A 25123-nucleotide genomic window follows, 5' to 3' on the forward strand; every position below is an offset into this window, starting at 1 on the left:
CTCCTCTCACAAGGGTTGACTTGATGTCTCTGCACCTCCCATCTCTTCCCCTTTCTCATACCATAATCCTGACCAGGTGTCCTCTACTGAGACCCTTTCTGCATCTTCGTGTCCTTCAAGGTCCAGCTCAAGTTCCATGCCTCTCACAAGCCCTTCCTGACAAGCCCAGCCTAGGGAGTTTTCTCCTTTCTCCATGCTCTTTCAGTCGCTGTCGCTCACTCATCCAAAGAATCCCAACAATAGAGAGGAAAACAGAAGTTCCCTCGGAAACATTCCAGTGGACCATCTACTTTCTCTCACTACTGGGTGCCTTCTTGAGTCTTTGTGTCTGATCCCCTCAGCTAAAGGAGAAGTTCTTTATGGCAGGGATTGTGTCTTCACACACCTTTAACCCTTTCATGGCACAAGGCTGCACCCAATGTGTGATCTGATGAACATTTCCTGAAGTGAAGAAACAGTATCACACAATGTTCAAAGGAAAAATGCTACATTCCCTATGAGAGCTCTGATTCTCACATACAAGACTAGAAAGGAAGAATTCACCAGAGTTGTTCTTTCACTCAGCGCCCCCCCCCTCCCCCCCCCCCCCCCCCCCCCCCCCGCCCCATGAAGATAAGACTATAGACTTGAAGTAGGATAAAGTGTGAACGTAAATGGAAGAGGAAGCTTAAGTAAGCATAGCCAGGCATGGATACTGGAGAATAAGATTCTTCTGAGCAAATGTAAAAGACACAAAGGAAAATCAGCAGTTGTTCAACAGCAATCAGATATAAAAACATACCAGTGTTTCCTTGAGCATCTTCTATCTTATTTGGTGAGGGCGACAGGAAGGACAGCCTGGTGAAGTGAGGGCCCTGAACAGATGGTTGTTGCGGCTGCTGCTGCAAAGGCGTGGTCTTGAGGATCACCCTCCAGTCCACCTGGGTAACATCTGACCTTGATCGAGCATGCCCTGGCTTAAAGGTAGTGGTCTCATCCAACAAGTCATTCACAGAACGAGGTCTGTCCCTCCGACGCTGACAGATGTTGAAAAAATTAAAGGTTGATGCTTCCTTTTGTTCCATCCAGGAGAGATTATCTGGGGCCATCCCTTTCTGGACCATAAACTGTTCTTTGGTGGGGAAGACATTTTGAACTTTGGTTTCTAAGAACCGGGTCTGACAGTGGTCCCAAAGCATGCCCCCCTCGCCTAGGGAGGCAACACTTCTGATAGCACCATTGTCTGTAATGTTACTGAGTACCTCATGCCCCACCAGTTCAGGGACTTCCTGGATCCCATAAACCTCTGCTTGCTGAACAGCCTTCTCTAGTTTGCTGTCAAAAGTACTGAAGAAATCCTCAGTAACCTCCAGGGCCGGGCTGATATCATCCACTTCCAAAGCTTCCATGTTGCAGGCTCTAAGAGGCCTCTGCCTCCCACGCTGGCTCAGGAAACGGCTTCATGAGCATTTGCCCAACAGAGAGATGCTCTGGGCAACAGAGTTCTGGGGACCAATGGAAGGAACCTCATTCGCTGCCTGGAACAGGCCAAGCATAAGGGTGGTTGGTGTCTTCCCACTCACTAAAAGCTGAGAATGGCCAATAACAAAGGTGCCAGGAGACAAATGTTCCTTTGGGATTATTCTTCAGTGAGATCTCTGTAAAGACAACAGGAAGTGCTCGTCAAAGCAGGGTCATGGCCATCCTTAATTACCTGGAAAAAAATAACAAAAAGGACAACGTTGATACATAGTTCATTGTATTCTGTAGTATACAAATCTGCCCAATTAATTCCCCATCTTTCCCGCCCAAAGGTGCACAACATCTACACAGAAGGTCCACTGTCAAGTTCCACATCACTCGCCGCTTTGTATTAGAACTTACACAGAGCTGAGTGGAACTCCTGATAAGGGGAATTAAGGTCAATAGCTTTTACTCACACAGAGAAGCCTTTGAGAGCAATTGTGAAAAGACTGCCCTGGCAAATCTCTGTGATATGTTGACCTAAAATAGTAAGCAAAAAAGACTAGGAATTCTCTGACTGGGCCTCTATGGTAATCAGTCTGCAAGTCATAAATGCATGAGTCCTTTCACAAACCTTGAAAGCACTGATAATCTGTTAGGTTTAAAGGCACAAGAGGGAAGTAGAGAGGGAGAATCTGTCCTTTCATTAAACCTGAATGTCCCTGCACTGTGCTTCCTAGGTTTAGGTTATGTAGTACCTAATGATGACTCTGGACTTCAGAATTCCTCCAGTCCTCCTGGAAGGAGGCTGTGAGGACTGGCCCAGGAGGACAGGGCCAGCCTCTGGGCTGAGCAGAATGAATCCTAGCATTAACTCACTCTCTCTGGGAAACCGTAGACCTGCAGGACCAGGGCAAGTTAGAGCAGACCTTGACAGTGGGCTGTCCTCTACAGTAGGCACTAGCCATACATGGCTATTTCAGTTTATTAAAATCAAATAAAGTGCCTCAATCAAACTAGCCACATTTCATGTACTCAATAGCCACATATACCTTTGTATTTTTGCCAAAAAACAACAACAATGAGGCAAGAGCTTCCCCCCACCACCACCACCTACTTACAAATAGGTAAAATTAAGCAATTACAACTCCTTTGCAAGCTGCTTCAAAAGTACATAGATGTGTTTTCTTTTTTAGAAAGGCACCATTTTATGGTTAATTAAAACCACTTTTAGCACTTAGGTCATTAAACCGTTACATTTCAATCAACAGCACCAATCTACATTGCTTACTGTATGTAAACAAAACTAGTATTACAGCCCTTTATTTTAAATGTATCAAGGAGGTTTGGAGTTCACCGAACTCTGTGGTTAACCTTGTAAATCGATAATGACAGTGAATTTGTCTACTTTTATATTTTGATATTTATTTGTCATCACTCACGAAGCAAGGCACAGATTGAAGGTTTGGAGATGAAAGCGGTTATAATATTTTTCTAACTGCAGACACGGTTTTGCTTCCCATGTCTCCAAGAGGACTGGAGCCCCCTGAACTATGCAACAGGGTTTCACTACTTCTGTAATTCTGAAACGTGGGGTTTTGTTTTCAGTTTTATCTTGTGTGAGAGGCTAAAAAAAAGAAATACATAATAAATCTTAAAGCTTTTAGTTCTTTCTTTACTATAATTTCAAATAAATATAATAACAAAAATACATTTCCCATTTTATACAATAGGCACCAAGGTGCAGAGAGCACTTATTCATCTAAGATTATATTATGGGTGCTGCTTTTCTTACCCAGTGCTTACAATTCAGTATCAAGTTCTTTAATCACACTAGAGAGTAAATACCTTCCAAGTAATTCTTTTCCTTCCTTCCCTTCCTTCCCTCCCTCCCTCCCTCCCTCCCTCCTTCCTTCCTTGTTCTAATCAAAATATCTAGGAGCATACCCTTTGTGCTCTTTGCTTGTGAGAAGAGCATTCACAGACTGGTGAGAAGCAAAGAGTCACTGACGGCCAGCACTCCTGGGTTGGGGAACACTTCTATCCCACATGTTCTAAACTAACCATAGGCCTTTGAGATCATGCTTTCAACCCCCACCTTTCACAGGAGACATTGCGGTCCAGAGAGAGTGAGAGGTCCCAAGGACACTTCTGTACGCATTGCCTCATTTAGTCCTCATGAAAGGGTAGTAGCAATTCAACTTTAAAACCATTTCAACGCTGTGCTGTTTAACAGGGCATCCTGGAAATCACTCATCTCTCCTCCTTTCATCACTTAATAAGGTCACACCAGAATCAAGACACTAAAGATGGAAAGATGAATAAGACACACTTCTCGTCCTAAAGAGGCTCGGTCTATCATGATGCACCTAAGAAAATAAGTTAAAAAAAAAATGGCTCTAGTTGGTTTGGCTCAGTGAATAGAGCATCGGCCTGCGGACTGAAGGGTCCCAGGTTCGATTCCAGTCAAGGGCACATACCCAGGTTGTGGGCTTGATCCCCAGTGGGGGGCGTGCAGGAGGCAGCTGATCAATGATTCTCTCTCATCATTAATGTTTCTATCTCTCTCTCCCTCTACCTTCCTCTTTGAAATAAAAAAATATATATATTTTTTAAATGCCTTGATAGAGGACAGAAACAGACAGTAGACACAGGCCACATATTAAAGCACAGGCACCAGACACGCATGTGAAGAAACCGTCTTGGATGACAGCCCAGTGGTTTTTCCAAGGATTCCAGCCCCAGTTGGTACCTAACTGTAACGCATAGGAGATCCCAAATGAGGTTTTTCCAGCCGAGCCCAGTTAACCCAGAACCATGAGGGTGATAAATTGTGGCACAAAGTTTGGGAGTAGTATGTCACACAGCAACCAATAATCAGGACTCATCACTTCCGCAGGGAGGCGTTCTCTGGTGTCCCAGACTAAGTTAAAGTCCTTGTTTAGGTTTCCATGGCACCTGTACTTCCGTAAGTTACACACATCACAGTTTCAATGTCAACATCCCCTCGGGCAGCAACTGTCTATTTTGTTCACCCTTGGACCCCCAGACACAACTGCAGCTCAATAAGTATTTGTTGAACAAATGAATGAATTTTTTGAGTGGCTATCTTTAGAATCATTTGACCTTGTTTTCTTTTTCTCCTTTTTGCTTTGTTGTCAGTACCTCTGATTTACAGCCCTCACCACATCATGATTATCTCTAGCAATAAACAATAAAGACAACTACTGCTTTAACAACAGCCCCACCCCAAATTAGTACTTGTACAATAATAAAAGCATAATATGCTAATTAGACCAGACAGCCGGACATCCTTCCAGACAAAGCCACAGTGGCTGCAAGGGCCGAGGACAGGCAGCTGTGGTGGCCGGCGGTAGCAGCAGTGGGGTGATGGGGGTGGCGCCTTCCCCTGATCGGCTGGCTGGCCGGTCACCTCCCGCAGAGGGAGGCCAAACTGCAGCTTAGACCCGCTCCTTGCGCCCACTCCCCACAGTAGGACATCCCCTGAGGGCTCCCGGACTGTGAGAGGGGGCAGGCCGGGCTGAGGGACACCCCCCCCCCCAGTGCACAAATTTTCATGCACCGGGCCTCTAGTAGTGTAATAAATGAAATAACAGACCAGTGTGACAAATCCAAGTCTTTGCCTGTATTTGCACAGTACAAATTAAATAGATAAAAAGAGTTACTGAGAGTAGCAGTGATTTATTCATTCCATACATGTTTTCTGAAGCAGCGACTGTGTTCTAAGCATTGATGATACAACAGTGAACAAAAGAGATTAAATTTCTACCCCTGTGGCCTAGACGATGTAGTCCAGCCTCCTAAGAGGCGGCAGAGGTCAGCAGTGACAACTCTGGGGCTCAGGAGGAAGGAGACTTCAATAAGTTACTTAACCTTTATATTCTCAGTTTTCTCATTTGCAAAATCAACAAGTTAGTAATACCTCTCTCCTAGGACAGTTGAGAGAATTAAACAAGGCAATACGTGGCATGGTTCTTGGCACAGGATACACGAGCAATGAGCCTAAAAAGCCTCTTGCTGCCCAGTCAGCACCATCATCTTTCCTCTATGACCTCATACTCCCTCTGCCCTCCACCTTCCCTCCCATCTGGCCACACTGGCCTCCTGCTGGTTCTCAAACTTGCTGACACATCTCACCTCAGGGTCTTTGCCTTGGCTATTCCCCAGATGTCAACATGGCCAACTCTTTCCTTAAATAATTGTTCATGTCACCTTTTCAATGAGGCCTATCCTGACCACCCTATTTAAAATTTTAACACATATCTCTGCCCTGGAGTTCTCATTCCCCTTATCCTGCCTTTTTTTAAAAAAAAAATAAATAAACTTTTAATTTTAGAACAGTTTTAGATTTATGGAATTATTGCAAAGATAGTACAGTGCATTCCCATACACCCCACATCCAGTTTCCTCCATGTAACATCTTACATTGGTCTGGTACGTTTTATCACAATTAATGTAGCAATATTGATACATGTTGTCAGCTAAGGTTCCTACTTTGCTGTGATTTCCTCCATTTTCCCCTACTATCTTTTTACTGTTCTAGGATCCCATCCAGGATACCGCATGGGATCAGTTCTCATGTCTCTTTCGCCTCCTCTTGGCTATGACAGGAGACTTCCTTGTTTTTGACGAACTTACAGTTTGATGACTACTGGTCAATGGATTTGTTTGATGTTTTTCTCCTGACTGGACTAGGGCTCTATGTTCTGAGAGGTAAAACCAGGGGTCCTCAAACTACGGCCTGTGGGCCACATGCAAATACAAATATTGTATTTGTTCCCGTTTTGTTTTTTCACTTCAAAATAAGATATGTGCAGTGTGCATAGGAATTTATTCATAGGTGTTTTTTTTTTAAACTATAGTCCGGCCCTCCAACGGTCTGAGGGACAGTGAACTGGCCCCCTGTTTAAAAAGTTTGAGGACCCCTGGGTAAAACCATTCTTGTCATATCCAGGTTGACACTGTCAACATGACTTACTACTACTGCTCATGTTAATCACCTGGCTGGGCCCTTTTCCCCTATTCATCTACTGACCTAACACACCACTTAGTGTTCAGGGTTTCTCTCTTCCAAGTAAAACATAAGCTCCTTGAGGACAGGCGCTTATGTTTATTTTGTTCACTGAAGTATCCCAAGTGCGTAGAATAGTACCCAACACACAAAAAGGCTCTAAGCTGACACGGTGGAATGAATGTATTGTTATTCCTCTGAGTGAAGGTCATGGCCCTTCACGACCTCTCCACCTCTCCAACTGGCAGCTCCTGACCAACACTCACCTCGTGGTTTTACTCCTCCACGCTTCGGTCCTAGTTGGGAGCCTTCCAAATTGCTCGGGCTCACAGAGCAGCCTGGGTTTGCCACATTGTACTCAATCGACAGTCTCTCCTGACCCCACCCTGCACTCTGAGCTACCTGAGAGCAGGCACAATGCCTTCCTGACCCTCCGATAGAATCTCTATTCTACCTCTTCATCCCTTTGGGCTCTGTTTACCACCCTTACCTGTTCTGGAATTTCATATTTTCCGTATTTGTCAGTATTTTATTATGTTGTATTAGGATGAACAGCCCTTAAATTTGCTACAAGGGTCTAATGCCAAATTTCAAATCTATGAGTAAACACCTTCTACTAGCTTGCCTCATCAGGTTTTGAAATTAATTCATTAAAAAATAAATAACAACATATTTGGACAAGGCAAAATATGAAGAGTACCTCCCTCTGACAAAAGTGAATTGGGTAAAACCAGTGTGTGGGTGCAGTGTGGTTTACCTCAGCACAAAACTGGAAATCGGGAGCTAATTAGGACTGTGTTCCAAATCTGGCCCAACCAACCACACACTGGGTGGCCTCGGGCAAACCATTAACCCCCGGGTGCCTCACTCAGCTACCTGTATTCAATACAGTTGCTAATATCAAGTTGCTTCACCTGTGGATCATTCACGAGGTAGCTGTCCAAACATGCCTTTAAAAACTGTAAACTGACGTATAATTATGACACACGCCACTGGGCCTCACCCATTCAACAACCAGGTGCTCCTGGTCTCTCCCTCCCGGGAAAGGTTCGTCAGCCCAAGTAACGCAGTCAGCAACCAACTGCTGATGATACACTGGTTTCAGCCCAACTCGATGATCTATAGATATTTCACCTTATTTCTGTATGGAATACTCTTTCTGTAAAAAGGGTTATTTCCTCTATTTAATAGACTGAGAAGCTGAGGTCCATTGGTTAGGGTGGTAATCAAAGCTCAAACCCAAGAAGCCATGTATGCATCAGAAGGCAACAGGATGGAGAATCAGTGAATTGCTATTGTCTGACAAGGAAATCTGCTGTCTACATGCTCATTGGGCAAGGCTAATCAACAGGATGAATCCAGCAGTCCTCCCACACAGAGGCAGAAGCAGAGATGAGCAGTGAGACCAGCCCGGCCCCCACACAGAGATGCCATGTTCTCCCAAGTTGTTGGGTAAAAGTGCTGGCTCCCCCGCCCGCCCCCCCCTCCCACCCCCCGCCCGCCATGACTAAACGGCTTGTGATCAGAATTGAATGGGTGCTGAGACTATGGAGAAGAATGCAATGCCAAGGACACCCAGGATGAACTGTTTCTGCCAGTCCTTTTCAAATCAAGGGTGATTGCAAGAATGGTCAGCAATGTGGCTCTCACATGTTCTTCACTTTGGTTAAACCTGTGGCCGACTGAGAATTTTCTAAAATGACGTAATATGAAGGATCTGCCACAAGAGGATCTGACCCGGTAGGATGACACTTCTGGACCATGAGGCTCAAGAGGTTATGATTTTTCATGGTGGTTTTTGTCATAAAGATAAAGTTAGCACATCGGTAAAGTACAGATAAGCCACAAGCAGCCGATAAGGAAACGGTACCAATGGAGACCTCGTAAGAAGCATTCAGGAGTCTTTCAGAAAAGGACAGCTAGAAACACAGGTGGGATCCCATTTTCATAGGCCTAGAGAGAACATTAAATGCCTACATTGTGTCCAGCCGGTGTGGCTCAGTGGCTGAGCATCAACCTATGACCCAGGAGGTTACAGTTCGATTCCCAGACAGGGCACATGCCCAGGTTGTGGGCTTGAGCCCCAGTGTGGGGTATGCAAGAGGCAGCCGATCAATGATTCTCTCTCATCATTGATGTTTCTTTCTCTCTCTCTCTCTCTCTCTCTCTCTATCTATCTATCTCCCTCTCCCTTCTTCTCTGAAATCAATAAAAATGTTTTTAAAATGTGGCTACATTGTATACAAGTTTCAATAAATGAGATGTTTATTGACATACAATGCATAAGGAGTATAACATTAAAAAATAATTTGTAGTGTTTTTTTCCAGTTCTAAAAGTAATAAATACTTATAGGAACTCTGGAAAATAATGACATATATGAGAAAGAAAAGAAAAATCAGTCATGATCCCATAACTCAGAGAATAAATCAATAGGTGTGTTTTTGTCCAATATTTCATTGGAATCAGATTATATACACAGTTTGGGCACGCTGTTTAAATGTACGCTCAAAAAGCAAATACTGGCAAATACTAACGACAAAAGAAAGAAATGCTGCAGAGTGTGCTGTGCCACTTACACCTTACACCCTGACGCCACTTGACTGAACGTCTCTTCTCCAGCTACCCTGACCTCCTCCTTACACATCCATTCAAAGTCCTGACCCTCCTTGATGCTATTAACCTACCTCTGCAAACATTTCCCCCTGGGTTTTTTAGATGCCACACTCTCAGTCTCCCTCTCATTCTCAGTCTCCATCTTCCTCCTGTCCTTACTGGTCCCCTCATCAAATGGGGACAGTGCCTAAGCTCTCTTCTCCCACTACAGCTGCATGTGGTTCTTCTGGTCAATTTATCCAGACTTGTGACTTCAACAATACTTCTATGTTCAAGCCTCCCAAATGTCCACCTTCAGTCTCAATCTCAGGCCTGACCTCTGGTCCCAACTACTTGTGGGACGAATCTACCCTGGCATTCTCATGGCCAAATTAAGCTCAATTTGTCTAAAATCATACTCAGTTATTCATTCAATTAATATTTGCCGAGTGCTCTCGAAGGGCTGGACAAAGTACTAGACACTGGGAGACGGTAGCAAATAAAATCCTTTAATGAAGCTTCCATTGACCACAATGTCCAACTCTTTAACCTGCCGCTCTAGGCCTTTCACAATCCTGACATCACTTGCCTGTACAACTTCCCACTTCTCTTCCATAAAATATACTCTTTTCCTCCAAACTAGAATGCTATTTCTCAAATGTCATGCTTTCTCAACTCCAAGACTTTGCCTACAGTCATCTCTGAGGTACACTCTTCAAGCTCCAATGCTATCCACTCTTCCACAAGCATTTGTTGACCCTAAAACAGTCTGCTCTCTCTTTAAACATCCACATGTCTTTGGTACTGCCCCCAACACATTTACCACATGCTGCCTGTTCTTTCTGAAATGATGATCACATTTACTATATAATTTATCAAAAACCTATTTTGTGCCGGTTACATCGCTTGATACTTTATATCTCTAACTCTCACAATGTTCAATGTGAGTACTATTATCTCCATTTTACAGATGAGAAACTAAGGCCCAGAGATATATAAACTGTCTAAAGTCACACACCTACCCTACTGTACTTACATCAACTTGAGAACAGCAATTCTACCCTATTTCATTTTTATAATCGTCCAAGGGGCCTAGAAGTATGGCCAGGGCACAATGGGTGCTTGGTAAGTATTTGTTGAATGAACAACTGCATAGAGAGTGTGTTTGCACAGCAGTGACAACTGTAAATATAAAGACCACTCTGGGTTTTCTGACAAAAGCATATGTGAATTTATTATAAGCTCACTGAAGTAAAATTTGACATGCTTTCCAAAATATTATGTTGACTTGAGCTTTTAAATTTTTTCTTGGTAGAGAAAGCTTGTAAGCTATTGAAACCAGGTTTAAAAATAACATGGCAAAGGTCGGGTAGCAAAAGACCTCACTCAGACCTTTCACAGAAACAAAAGCACCGAGGCTGCACTTGGGGGCTATTTTGTAAACCACTCCAAATCAGCAGCTTAGCTGGTCTCCTTTTCCAGCGACTTCGAGCTCTAGCTCTTTCTAACACCCGTAAGGGGATGTTCCTTTGAAATACCCCCAGACAATCCACTTAAAGCATTTTCAGTGCATCTCTGCGCTTGCTTGTTGTTTGCCACTTGCAAAATCATTGAGGCATTTGATGCCCCAAGATGTTTTCCCAGAAACCAAACTAAATATAAGCCTGGCACTTCAAATCTCAGATTGCTTTGTTATTGAAGGCAGTGATGTTATTCCGCCCCTAGGTCAACCGCGGATTGAAGAGCCAAGGCTTTTGATTGGGAAACCCATTTTGTAAAACCAACAAGTTCCAATGTCCTGCTTTTAGAAACAAGACAGACTTCAGTTATGTAAGTGTCCAAAAATGCAGAGTCCATGTTTTCCATTTCCCTTTACCTCCATGGCAGGGAACAGTGATTCAAAAACAAACCGAAATGCCATTCAAATTATCTTCTTCCCAGGACTGAGATGAAGACGGTGAAAATTTCCATCATAACAACCACATGTTGCTACAATCAGCCTCCAACTGCAACAGGGAATAACTGACCGTGTCCATGTAGGTGCCCCCTGAGCAAGCAAAGCCAGCTGGCCTGGGCTGAACATGTGACACACTACAACAACAAAGGTAATGACACCCCCAAGGAGGTACACTGAGACCCAGATATGCAAAACACCCAAAAAGAGCTAGGGAAGTAGCTTTAGATTTAAAGATGTCATCAGCTCATATAACTTCTTAGAATCTTCTACTTGAACCCGAGTACTGGTGACTACATTTCCAAGCGCAATACAGAACTGAATGTAATCCAATTTTCTCACAAACTCCTCAAATTAGTTAACCTGAGCAAAAATCACTTGGCTTTACTGAGAATAACCACTTTCACACGCATGGTTTAGAGTAGTTTATACACTGCTTGGTATGCTTCTTTTTTAAAATATTTTTATTGATTTCAGAGAGAGGAAGGGAGAGGGAGAGATAGAAACATCAATGATGAGAAAGAATCATTGATTGGCTGCCTCCTGCATACCCCCTACTGGGGATGAGCTTGCAACCCAGGCCTGGAATCCAACCATGACCTCTTGGTTCATAGGTCAATGCTCAACCTCTGAGCCACGCCAGCTGGGCGTTGATATACTTCTTGATAAATACATGTAGTCATCTCACCAGAGAGAGGTGAATAAAGCAGCAGGACTATTTTAAAGATGATGAAAGAGAGATCAAGATGACTCATCTATAGTCGAATGAAGTCCCTATGGGGAAGAAAAAAGAGTTCCTGGAACCCCTGTCTAATTACCAAGTCCTGTGAGCCACCCAAGTTCAATTACCTTTTGAATCACTTTTGTTAGAAGGACCACAAACAAGAAGTAAGGTTAAATCCAAACCATGTGTGAGCTTCCCAGTTTTGAGTTTATTCAGTGGGACAGAGGTGTAGCAATGGCAAGAACACAAATTTCTGACACCAGAAAAGGGTTCATGTCCTCGCATTGCCTTCTAAGCTGAATGACTTCCAGCAAGTCAGGCTGACTCAGTGCTTCTGGGCCCCTATTATCTGCAAAATGAAAATCCTGCCAAGGCCTGCCCACATCTACCTTAGAGAGATGTGAAGCACAAATGTGGGTAATGCACGTGAAGTTCTTTGTAAAATCAAAAACAATTCCCATCCCTATTAGAAGCTAGCTGAATCCTAACCACACAACCACTTACACTCGACAAGCATTTACAAGAGGATGGACCAGGCCCAGTACCCAAACACTATGCTAGATGCTAGGAACACAAAACACAGCTCCTGCCCTCGAGTTAGCTAATGGGAAACAACACAAAACCAAATGTAAAATGTGCTTCCACAGAAGTAAACAAAATGGGTATATAACCAAGGAATCATCACTAAGCAAGGGACAATAAAGCAAGGGTCTTAAGTGACAGAACACAATTAAATGACATCATAATATGTCTTCATATAGATGACTTCAGTTGAAAGAAACCAAAGACAAAGGAAACAAACAGAACCAATGTACCTGCTAAAGCAATGGGGCTTCCGTCCTGAAGCTGTCCCAACAGTAATAGCTCCAGCGGTCCCACCCAGGAGAGAGTTTGGAGTGAACTAACAGCCGTACAGATGGGAGGCAAGAGTACAGAGAGCTTCTTCACAAGCTGTCCAAGTCTTTCTGACCCACAGACACACCTGCTTAACAGAAGGCCTTTGCTGGATGTTAGAGGAAATGAATAATCGTCTCACTTCCTGTTGACTTCAATTCCTTAGGTCATTGCAGTTGGTTAGCAGGGGGAAGACTACTTACAACTCTAACCTTCAAAACAACAACCAGCTTGTAAGTTAGCACATATTTACAAAACGGCTTCCTGTGGGTATTCATGGTGAATGTACACGAGAGGTAATTAACTGATTTTTTTTCTTTCTCTGCTACACTTGAACCTGCTAAAAAACTTAAGCCTGGGTCTTTGTTAAATGCCCCTGGAGAGAGACAGCCCATGATAAGATCAAAAGGTGACTCACTTCTCATTCGAAAGGACAGATACACTCCGTGGTGATGGGCTGCATCCATGACCCCTCCCTTTTGGAATTAATCTGTGACAATAACGTTGGCTACAAAGGCAAAGCAAGGCTGGCAAAGGCAGACAAAATACCGTCTTTGACCCTCGAAGATAAGGACAAGGTAAGGCAAAAGAGCAGGATGCGTCCTTGTTATTTTACTATGTACAACGTGAAGGCCCGAAAAACCTCTGCCCATCATATGGGATAAAGGAAAAATTTACAAGGTATGAAGAAGACAGTAGAAACTATACTTTTGTCTCCAAATCTGGGTCTAAATTTCTTTTATTATGGACTATTATTAGCATGGAATGAATTTTTACCAAACAACCCTGCAGCGTGTAAGCATTCTGGAGTTGTGCTCTGGAACTCTGATTGGCCCATATTTCCTTAACTGTTTTGATCTGACATTAGAATGATAGGCATATGATAGTTGGGACTCCTTCAATGTGGATGGACACGTGTTAAATGTAGAATGACGTATTTAATAAAATAAGAACAATAAAGATAGTTCTTATAATTCCTAAGCCAAGACCAAGATTAAAGGTCACAGCTAATACTTACTGAGTACTTACTGAAGGGCAGTCATTATGGTAAGCCCTTTCTCTGCATTATATTGGTAAATCCTCACAACAACCCTACTAGAGAGCCGGTATTATCATCACCACTTTACAGATAAGGAAATCGAGATTTAAGAAATAAAGTACATTGTTCAAGGTCATATGGCCAATAAGTGAGTGGAAGCAAGACTCTAAAATGCACACATAGCCCTGGCCAGTGTGGCTCAAGTGGTTGGGTGTCATTCAGTACACCCAAAGGTTGCCAGTTCACTTCCCTATCGCTTCCCAGTTAGGGCACACGCCCAGGTTGCGGGCTCCATCCCCGGTGGGGTGCATGCAAGGGGCAGCTGATAGATGTCTCGCTCGCACTTCCTCTCCCTCTCCCTTACTCTCTCTCTAAAAATCAATTTTTAAAAATCTTTAAAATGCACATACAGTCCTGTCACAATTCATAGCAAATTGCTTTGAGATAACACAGCTAAAAATTTACACACATGATTTGAATTTTAGTGTCAAACACCAGCAACTTTAATGTTGATTTTTAAATATTACTGTTTGTTAATCCCACAACTCTAAAAGTTAATTGCTAAATATCATCTTTATACCCAGGGAGAGTTTATACTTAATTTACCAAAAAAAATCACCTCTGTAATACTTCTGTGTCATTGGAATGGTGGATAAGAGGTCCCTGAACAAACAGAATAAAGGGCTGTTCTCTGAATAGCTAACCTCGATTCTCTTAGTGACCTTGGACACAATATTTGGAATGCCTGCAAGGGTATAATAACTGATTTCATTTAGGCCAAACAAGTGCTTTTGCAAATGTTTGCATAGTCCTAATTGCACAAACCTTTTACTAATGTTTCCCTAAGACATCATTTTTCATTTAGCCAATAAATACAAACACTTGTAAAAATGTTTGCTTTTTAAAAACCTGGAAATAAGTGTTTGTGTCAAGAGAATTAAAAGAAATAGTTTCAAATCAGATGTGACTACAGATAATTCAAACACATTTTGAGTATTCAGGCATGTCCAAATAAACTGCCTCCTTCTAAAACCAACGTAACTTTTTTTGGGGTGGGGGGTTGATGGGGGGGTGAAATATCAGTGTATAAACAAAATAACAAAGTTGACACACAACTTTCAGTCTTATTTCTTAAATGTACTAGAAGACAATAAGCCCAGGGTTTCATATGACCCCACTACAGGGAAAATATAGGCATCATATCTAACTTTCAATGAAGGGCAATTATTTTGGATCAGAAGATCTGGAATTAGAACACCTGAGCTTGAACCTTCCATGCACTAGTACCAGATGCAGAATTCTGGGCGAGTCACTTGAACCTGAATTTCAGGTTTTACCTTCTTCACAGGTTGTTTTGGAGTGTGAATCAAATGAAAGGATGTAGTGCTTTGTGTACAGGATGGTAATGGGGGTTTTCTATATGGTCCCAAGGAAAGGGTCACCATATTCTCTTTCACTTCCTTCCATTATAAACCAACTAACTGGTGAAGAGAGTGGTGAGAGCAATGAGTTCAGGAAGCTCTGGGAAAAGGTTTTAATTTAGTCAAGGGTCCCTCCTGCACTGTGCACATAGCAGCATGAGTTGCTATGCATCGGCTTTCCTAGTGGTCCTGGAGTGAAGGGATGCCAGGGTACAAGATGCAGGATGACTCAAATGGAGTGTCTCTTCTTAAAGGAGAAAAAAATAAATAAGTAATACCCTCCCTTGTCCCCCAAGTTCCTCCACAGCTAGGACACTTCTCCCTCTTCCCTTTTTCTTCTAAGTTTCTTGAAATGTACTCTTTATATTTTCTGACTCCACCTCTCACCACCCATTCATTCTCCCCCAGAAGCAATCTGGTTCTGCCCGGCTGAAACGGCACAGGCAGGGGTTAACAATTTCCTTGTTGCTAAACCCAGGAGACTTTCCACCCCCCTCCTGACTGACCTCTCAGCAGTATTTGGCCTACTGAACACCCACTCTTTGCATTGCTCTCGTGAATTCACTGACACAGTCGGTCTGGTATTTCTCCTTTATCTCTGGGTGCTCCTTTCAGTCCCTTCCAGGAGCTCCTTCCTCTGCCCATATCATAAATGAAGGCATTCCTCCATTCCCCCGTGACCCTCCTAATAAGTTCCTCTTCCTGAATGGTCTTCTCTATTCCTGTGGCTTCAGCTACAATCCACGTGGTAGATGAGGAACGTACTGTTCTGAACTCTAGACTCACATATGCAACTGCATTTGGTTGTCTCCTAGTTCCTAACAGGCACAAAACCAGACTCCTCATCCCCCCTGGCATTCTCCCCCTCCCCCTGGCATTCTCCCCCCTCCCCCTGGCATCCTCCCCCTCCCCCTGGCACTCGCCCCCTCCCCCTGGCACTCTCCCCCTCCCCCTGGCACTCTCCCCCTCCCCCTGGCACTCTCCCCCTCCCCCTGGCACCCTCCCCCTCCCCCTGGCACTCGCCCCCTCCCCCTGGCACTCGCCCCCCTCCCCCTGGCATCCTCCCCCTCCCCCTGGCATCCTCCCCCTCCCCCTGGCACTCTCCCCCTCCCCCTGGCACTCTCCCCCTCCCCCTGGCACTCTCCCCCTCCCCCTGGCACTCTCCGTATAGTGAAGAGCATCATCATCCACTCCAGAAAGATGAACGTCACCTTCTGGCTCCTTCACCCACAATCACTCCAGATCAGCTGGTCATACTGATTCTGCCTCTACAAGATCTGCAAAATCTACCCATTGCTCTCCTTCGTTACTGTCTTAGTTCAGACACCACCATTGTCTTCTGGCAGTCAGTCTTGCCCTTCACGAATCCATTTGCCACACTGAGCCATTTCTAAAACTAAAACCCTGTTATCTTCTGGATAAACCACACTCCTTAACATTGCCTGTAGGGGCTCATGGCCACTTACTCTCCTGGGCTTCTCTCTTTTATCTCCCTCTCCTCACACCTTCCTGCAACACACAGGCACGCAACTTGGATGTCCATTTTGGTCGTCCCTCTTATGTGCTCCTGTAGCGCCCTGATGTCCTCAATTATCATATTTCTCACTCTGGGTAAAATGGCCTGATGACTCGTCTGTCTGCCCCACTAGATGATAAGCTTCATGAAGGCAAGAATGGGCCTATTTTGTTCAATATTGTATTCCTAGCTTCAAGTTCAAGAGCTCTGTGCCATGGCACAAAACAAGTGCTCAATTCTTACATGTTTAATCAATGAGTCCCTAAAGGCAGAAGAGAAACTGTTCTGGAAAAGTTAAAGTGCTGATAAAAATGGACCAAGAACATCTGGGAGGAGATCATTCAGCTAATTTCCTGGAGCATAAAAAGTGCTGGTCACATTTCTGATGTTTTCTAACCTATATGCTCCTGTTCTGTGACTGAAAATGTACATTTATAATCACATCTACAGACCACAAGGTGAAGTGGATATTTAGCATATTTCCAGTTAGATAAACGTCCAAACGCAAACCAGATAAGGCAGAACAGGCAGCTTTAGTTTGTACTGAATTATAAACTGGTTACGCTAATCAAGATAACTGAACAAATAAATCTCTACCACACTCAGGTGGCATATAACCTGGGAATCCAATTTGAAACACATAACTCAAATTAACAGTTAATGAGTATCTGAAAAACAAACAAAATGTTAATGAAAATAAGCAAGCCTGATATCTCAATGCAATAGCCTCTATATTTTGACTTTGATTTCTGCTCATGACTCATGTTGCCGTCAAAATTAATTACACTCATGGACCAAATAAAGTTCTTACCTTATTGTCAGAACGAAAATAAATTATGTGGGCTTTTTATTGTCTGCTTGGTAATACCTACAGCGGCCAATGAAAGAGAGCAAACATCATGCATGGAATTGACTACTGGCGGTCATTTTTATCACCTTCTCAGTCCTCAGTCCTCTGAATTACTTAGCCTGCACCAGAAGCTCCAAACTGGCATGTCATTTGGCTCCTGATAAACCAAATACAAAATCTACCCTAAAAGAAAAAGAAAGAAGCAATTCTTGCTAGATATCCCTCCAAATGGTTTAGAGCAGTGGTTCTCAACCTTGGCTGCGCATTAGAATCACCTGGGAATCTTTTTAAAATCCTGATTTCTGGGCCTCATCCTCCGGAAATTCTGTTTCTTTGTTATGGGGTGAAGCCACAACATTAGTAACAAGGAAACAGAATTTCCGGAGGATGAGGCCCAGAAATCAGGATTTTAAAAAGATTCCCAGGTGATTCTAATGTGCAGCCAAGGTTGAGAACCAAGGTTTAGAGAGAAGAGTCTTCTAAAAACACCTGCCCAAGGTTTCTATTAAAACCAGGTGTTCCGAAGCAAGTAATGAGAGTAGCACCCATCCATACACCTGCCTGCTTCTTAATTGACTTCAAGTACTGTAACTGGGCTCCACACATGATTAACCTGGACTAGAGCATATCAAGTATCTGATACAATATTAGCTTCGGATGTTTTGGGGTTTTTTAAATGTATTTTTATTGATTTCAGAGAGGAAGAGAGATATAAACATCAATGATGAGAGAGAATCACTGATTGGCTGCCTCCTGCACACTCCACACTGGTGATCGAGCCCGTGCCCTGACCTGCCCTGACCTTCCCAGGAATCGAACTGCGATCTCCTGGTTCATAAGTCAGTGCTCAACCACTGAGCCACACCAGCTGGGCTGCTTTGGATTTTTTTAATGAAAATGTTAATGGCCTAGGTCCAGCTTGGTTTTCCTAGACATAACATGCAGAGTTTTCATTTTTTCTTTTTTCTTTTGCAGAAGGTTACATATCCATCATAGTTCTTTATTTTCCACTTGTATAGGTAACCAAGGTCCAGAGCCCAAAGCCTAAAATCCATCTATGGAAAAACAAACACTTTAAATAAAAATTCAACCATGTACCTTCCTTTCCTATTATTTCAGTATGATATCCAGTGATCCTTCTACCACACTGATCACTCTATTAAGAAATAAGTTATCCAACTTTATTTCCAATCTTCCAACAATATTTATTATTTCCTATCTCACAGTTTTTCTTTTAAAAGAATCAATTTCAGTGGCCATACCACTGTGAACGTGCCCGATCTCGTCTGATCTCAGGCGAATCACTTTCTGCCACATATTTAAGTTACTTAATGGATTTTTATTTTCTCCATTATTTGAACTAGACAATGTTTTAGATGCATTGTATTCCCCAAAGCACAGAGACTTAACTGCTTTCAAAATAATGTTTACAGACCATTGTGATCATAAAAAACTACTACATGTTCATCGTTCAACATTTTGAAAATACAGAAAAGTATAAAAGAGGAAATAAACGGTGCTTATTCAGTGGGCCCTTTCTTACGTAGGTACATCTTTCTGGTTGTTTTTTCTTAAACATAGTTGAGAACATACTGTAATACAGTTCTCTATCCAGTGGTCGGCACACTCATTAGTCAACAGAGCCAAATATCAACAGTACAATGATTGAAATTTCTTTTGAGAGCCAAATTTTTTAAACTTAAACTATATAGGTAGGTACATTGTTATTAACTTAATTAGGGTACTCCTAAGCAGTGATGGCAAACCTTTTGAGCTTGGCGTGTCAGCATTTTGAAAAACCCTAACTTAACTCTGGTGCCGTGTCACATATAGAAATTTTTTGATATTTGCAACCATAGTAAAACAAAGATTTATATTTTTGATATTTATTTTATATATTTAAATTCCATTTAACAAAGAAAAATCAACCATAGGTTCACCATCACTGTCTAAGGCTTAGGAAGAGCCACACTCAAGGAGCCAAAGAGCCGCATGTGGCTCGCGAGCCGCAGTTTGCCGACCACGGCATCCTATTTGTCCTCCATTTAACAATAATTTGTAAACACCTTTCCATAATTAAAATTCTGCATAAATATCTTTTTAAATGTCTGTATAACACCATATCTTTTGATGATACCATAATTTGTTTCAACTGTTCCCCTGCTGTTGGGCATTTAGACTTTTCAATATCTGACTTTTCAAACCAAAACATTTAAAACATTTGTGAAAATTCATTTTTAAAACATTTGTCATAAGGTCCTTTGGATAGATTGCTAGAAGTGGAATTACTGGATCAAGGGGTAGGAACATTAGTGAAGTTTTTCATACACTGAGCCAACAACCTTTTCAGAAAGGTTGTAAACCCCTCACAGCAGCTGAGAGTGTCTGCTCCACTGCACACTTACCAAAGTGGGGAGCTATAATTTTTAAAAATCTATGTAAACATAAATGCTGGAAAAATGTACCTGCTATTGCTTCAACTTCATTTCTTTGATTAATGGTAAGAGAAAGCTTGTTCATATGTCTACGCGCCGTTTCATTCTCTTCTCTATGGATAGCCTGTTCCTGTCTTTTGCCCGTGTTTCTGCTGGAGTCTGTATTTGTTTTCTATTGCTACGTAATTCATTTCCACAAACGTAGTGGCTTCACACAACACCCATTTTGTATTTCACAGTTCTGGAGGTCTGTATCTAGGTGGGCGTGGCTGCATTTTCTCCTTGGGGTCTCTACCTCAAGGCTGCAATCAAGGTGTTGGCCAGGAGGGGCCTTTAACGAAAGGCACAGCCACAGAATCCAGCTCTGAGCTCCATCAATTTGCTGGCAGACTCCAGTTACCTGTGGCCCTAGGTCTGAGGTTCCAGTTTCCATGCTGGGCAACCCTCAGCAACTCGAGGCCCCCCACATTTCTCAAGGTGGCCCCTGTTCCTTCGCAAGTGTCCCTTCCATCTTCAAAAGAGCAACAGCAGGGTCAGTCCTTCTCAGATTCAAATCTCTCTGATTTGCCCAGGCAGAGAAGACTCTCTACTTTTATGGGCTCCTGTGATTACATTAGGCCAACCCAAATAATGTCCCCTTCCTAAATTTAAGTGTGCCATATAAAACACATTCAAGGGATATTTCATCATGTTTACAGGCTCTTGGGGTTAGGGCATGCAATCTTGGGATAGGGGCATTTCTAGAACTGTGCCTGCCATAGACTCTTAGGCACTATCTTTTTGTAATTTGCTTGTGCTCTTAATGATGTCTTAATTGGCATGCATTTGCCGAATAAACGAATCTTCCTGATGACCGCCAGAGTTGCATTTTCACGATGGCAAAGGCAACTGTGGATGGGGTTGCTGTGTGCTAATACATAACTTTGATAACACGGGTACTTTCTTAAATTTGTAATCATGGGGAAACTTTTACAATACACATTATATAAAATTTGCCATCTAAATCCGTTTTAGGTGTACAGTTCAGTACCGTTAAGTACATTCACACTGTTGTGCAACCAATCTCTACAACTCTTCATCTTGCAAAATGGAAACTCTATACCAGGTTAACTATTCTGCATTTTACCCCCCTCTTCCCCAGCTCCTGGCTACTGAAAGGGCTAGGGCTACGCCCTCCATCTTGCCCCGAATCCTCCATTTTGGGGCAGCCATGTGCTCAGCAAGGAGCTTCTTCCTGGAAGCCCAAGCCTCTGCTAGCCACACCTAGGATTTCTTTAAACTAACCAATGATAATCAAGGGAAATTTGCGCCACAGATACGACCACATCCTGTGTAACAAGACACCGACTTGCGCCTGGCCAATGGGCAGGGCCCACAGTCCTCTCTCCTCCCCTTACTCCAACCCCCCTATAAAACCCCGCTCCACACAAAGCTCTCTCTCTCTCTGCCTCTTGCTGCTGCGCCGGCGAGTGTGGTAGATGGGGAGCCCAAGCTAGCTCGAATAAAGACTCTTATGCTTTTGCATCGGACTCAGCTGGCTCCCTGATGGTCTCTTGGGGATCCTGAAATCTGGGCATAACAGCTACCACCATCTTACTTTCAACACTGCTTTACTTTTATTTTATGTATTTATTAACAAACACGCATATAGCAATTGCTACATACACGGTCAAAGTACTTTAAAGATGTTAACGCATTTATTCCTCATAGCAATCCTATGAGATCAGTACTGTTCTTATCCCCATTCTACAGAGTAAGAAACGCAGTAAGTAAATGGTCCAAGATTACAAATGGGAAGTCACCACGAAGGAATTCAAACCCAATCTGGCTTGCTAGTTCCTGCTATCAACCACTACATTGTGAAACTATATTCACCATAGAGACGTCATCAGGCATCAACAGTATTTCCTTGATGTGTACATTTAAAACACTTCTCTATGTGCAATGTAACCGAATATTCTTCCACTAACTAAAAGGAGCTACATATGACCAAGGAACTACATGTCTACTGACCTTTTAGCCCAATGATGGTTCAGGCATGTTCATGAAGTTAACCAAACAAACAAAAAAAAGGTCCTGTATTTATTTTAGGTACTCCAATTATAACTTGCACGTGGTAGTTTATAATAAAATAACTTACGAATGAATACAAATCACAATTCACTGTGACGGCTGAAATGAAAATATTACAGAAAAAAAAACACCCAGGTGTTTCTCTTTTCCAAGGAGGAGCAAAGAAAAGGAGGATGAAAACTTCCCAAGAAGTTGACAACAGCACACAGCTCAATCTGTTTCACCTGGGAAATTCAAGTCTGTCCTGCTTTGCAAGCCACAACTCTAGATCAGTCCTAACGTGTCACCCACGTGTGTACCTTGGTAGTAACCCGTTCCATGGGAGGAGAGGGTCTGAAATTCCCTTATCCTGCTTTTTTTAGCTTAGTAATTCTCTCACAGGAGACCAAGCCATGCTTGCCGTCGGTTACACAGCTGCATTTATTTTACATTAAAAGTGAGCGGAGTCGACAGAAGGAAGAACACTTGGGTCTCAGGGAGCCCAGCTTGATGTGAGGTCAAAGCTCTGCTGAGGTTTGGCTTCTTGGACCCGGGGGTGGGGGTGGGGGCGGGGTTGGGGTTGGGGGTGGGGGCTGAAGACAACGAACATAACAGGACCAGCAATGGCACTGCCTTCCACTTACACACCGAGTCCATACGAACGAGCAGACGAGGCACCAGGGAGTCTCCCCTCACCCATCACCCATTGCATCTTAGTGCAGCCTCCCGAATGAAATAAAAAAAAAAAAAAAAAACAGCGCCTGGAAGAAACAGCGAGATCATCACCGCTGCCCCGGGGAGCGCTCGGATATTTACCACCCTGCCCTCCCCGCCCCGCCCCCAGCGGCCAGCAGGCTGCCCAGACGCTGGCAGATGCTCACCTGGCCCCGCCGCTTCCTGCCCTTCACCTGCCGGGCCTGCCGTCCACTCCCGGCTCGGGCTGGGCTTGCAGACCCGCCCGACTCGCGGTGACAGCCCGGCCCGGCCGCGAACCATCCCCGCCCGGCAGCGAACCCTCCCCGACCGGCGCTCTGTTTACCAGCGCGGCTCACGGTCCCACTCGGAAAAGCTTCCCCCCAGCAGCCCGGGCGGCGCGACCCGCAGCACAAGGTTCCAGGCCGAGAAGCCCTCGTTCCTGCCCAAGGACCAGCCGCCGGCGGGCCACACCCTGTAGCCTCCTCCCTCTTTGTTTTCCTCGTCGGTGTGCATCACTCACATGTTGAAAACAATGTCATGTGCCGCCGAGTCTCCTCATCGCTCCTCCCCACACCCAAATGCTGTGTTGCAGTTGGAAAATTTCACTTGGACCCTACCAGGGCCTGGACCCATTTTTATTTATTTTTATCTTGATTGATGAATGTATTACCTGTGTCCCCCCTTTTCCCCATTGACCTCCTCCAGCCCGCCCCCGCCCCAGGCCTTCACCGCCCTATTGTCTGTGTCCGTGGGTTATGCATATGTGCATACCAGGTCTTTGGTTGATCACCTCCCGCCCACCCACCCTCGCCCCCTTCCTTCCGAGGTTCCGCACTCTGCTCCATGCTTGCATGGGACCCATTTTAGCAGCTCCCTAGTCTAAGAGAATTACTCAGAAAAGTGTTCTGAAACTCGGACTATTAGACCCGGGAGATTGCTTCTCATTTCAAGCTGGAGTTGAGATGAAAACCAGTTTTCACTGGCCTTGGGTGTTGCAGCCAGATGGTGAAAGGGGGTGGTTTTGAGGGGGATCTTCAACCCCCATTCAGATTCCCAGCAGAACAGAAACACTGGCAGGTGAGCTGGGCGCTTCCCAGGGAGAGGCCCCGCCTCCCCCACCCATGGTGATATATTGATCTTTCTGAAAGACCTTCCTTTTTCAACAATATAACACACTTCTTAGTCATTTTCTCAATTTACTCATTTACCTGTTTTATTGGCTTACTCACCATCGCTCCAGCCTCACCTATAAACTCCCTGAGGACAGGAACTGTTTCGGTTTCACTCACCACCACATAATAGGCTCAAAGCACAATGCCCAATCTATATATTTGAATGAATGAATGAAGAAATGGATGCAAAAAAAAAAAAAATGGACAAAGGAGACCAGAGAAAGCAGTGTGATAGGAATGGAAACATCTAATTACCTCTCCCCCTTAAAAGAAAATCTTTAACCATTGAATTTTTTTTTTTAAGTATCTTCTTTGGTTGATGTTCAGAATTTAAATACATTTAAAAAGAAAACCCCTGCCCGGCCAGCGTGGCTCAGTGATTGAGCTTCGACCTATGAACCAGGAGGTCAGGATTTGATTCCTGGTCGGGCCATATGCCCGGGTTGCTGGCTCGATTCCCCGGTTTGGGGCACCCAGGAGGCAGTCAATCGATGATTCTCATCATTGATGTTTCTTTCTCTCTCTTCTTCTCACTTCCTCTCTGAAGTCAATAAATAAATAAATAAAACCGACACTGCAATTCAAGATGCATTTCTTGTTCCCTAAGTACTGTGTACAGTGCTCTCTTTTGCCTCAGGACTTGGGTACCTGTGGGTTTCTCTGATGAGAGCTCTGATCCCCTCTTCATCTCTTTAGCCTGGCCAACTTGTCCTTGCTCTTTAAGGAGCAGGTGACGTCACAGCTCTCCTGGGAACCTCAGGCAGAGGAACCTCTCCCTTCTATGCATGCCCAGAGGAGCTCACAGGCTCCTCTTTAAATGCATTAATCACATTGTATCCAGTTCTGCTATGTGCTCATCAGTCTTCCTAGACCAGTGATTCTCAAACTTCAGTATGTAACAGCATCTTCTAGAACAGTGGTCGGCAAACCGCGGCTCACGAGCCACGTGCGGCTCTTTGGCCCCTTGAGTATGGCTCTTCCACAAAATACCACGTGCGGGCACGCACATACAGTGCGATTGAAACTTCGTGGCCCATGCGCAGAAGTCGGTTTTCGGCCTGGTTGAGTCTATTTTGAAGAAGTGGCATTAGAAGAAGTGGGGGTACGTTCGCTGAGGTCGAGCCCTCAGATTGAGGACGTTTTTAGCAAAGGCCAGTTTAGGAGTACCCTAATGAAGTTGTTAACAGTTTAAGTTTAAAAAATTTGGCTCTCAAAAGAAATTTCAATCATTGTACTGTTGATATTTGGCTCTGTTGACTGATGAGTTTGCCGACCACTGTACTAGAACAGTGCTTCTCACAT

General features: G+C 43.9%; 1 protein-coding gene across 6 annotated transcripts in view; it reads right to left on the reverse strand.

The window, feature by feature from the left end:
* Nucleotides 1-22968, reverse strand: part of PLEKHM3 (pleckstrin homology domain containing M3) — a 171241-nt gene extending 148273 nt beyond the window's left edge. For all 6 annotated transcript variants that reach the window (XR_011472395.1, XR_011472396.1, XR_011472394.1 and 3 more), the window contains exons 1-2: nt 22835-22968; nt 782-1693 (exon numbers count right to left, since the gene is read on the reverse strand). Coding sequence is in view for 3 of the 6 variants with exons in the window: in XM_070421986.1 (XP_070278087.1) it covers nt 782-1388 (607 nt within the window). In the remaining 3 variants the exon portion in view is untranslated. The remainder of the gene's footprint in view (nt 1-781; nt 1694-22834) is intronic.
* Nucleotides 22969-25123: the final 2155 nt, after the last annotated feature.

The sequence above is a fragment of the Myotis yumanensis genome, unplaced genomic scaffold, assembly GCF_028538775.1.
Source record: "Myotis yumanensis isolate MYYU_CA2020_CCGP unplaced genomic scaffold, mMyoYum1.0.hap1 SCAF_8, whole genome shotgun sequence".
In the NCBI taxonomy this organism is placed as follows: domain Eukaryota; kingdom Metazoa; phylum Chordata; class Mammalia; order Chiroptera; family Vespertilionidae; genus Myotis; species Myotis yumanensis.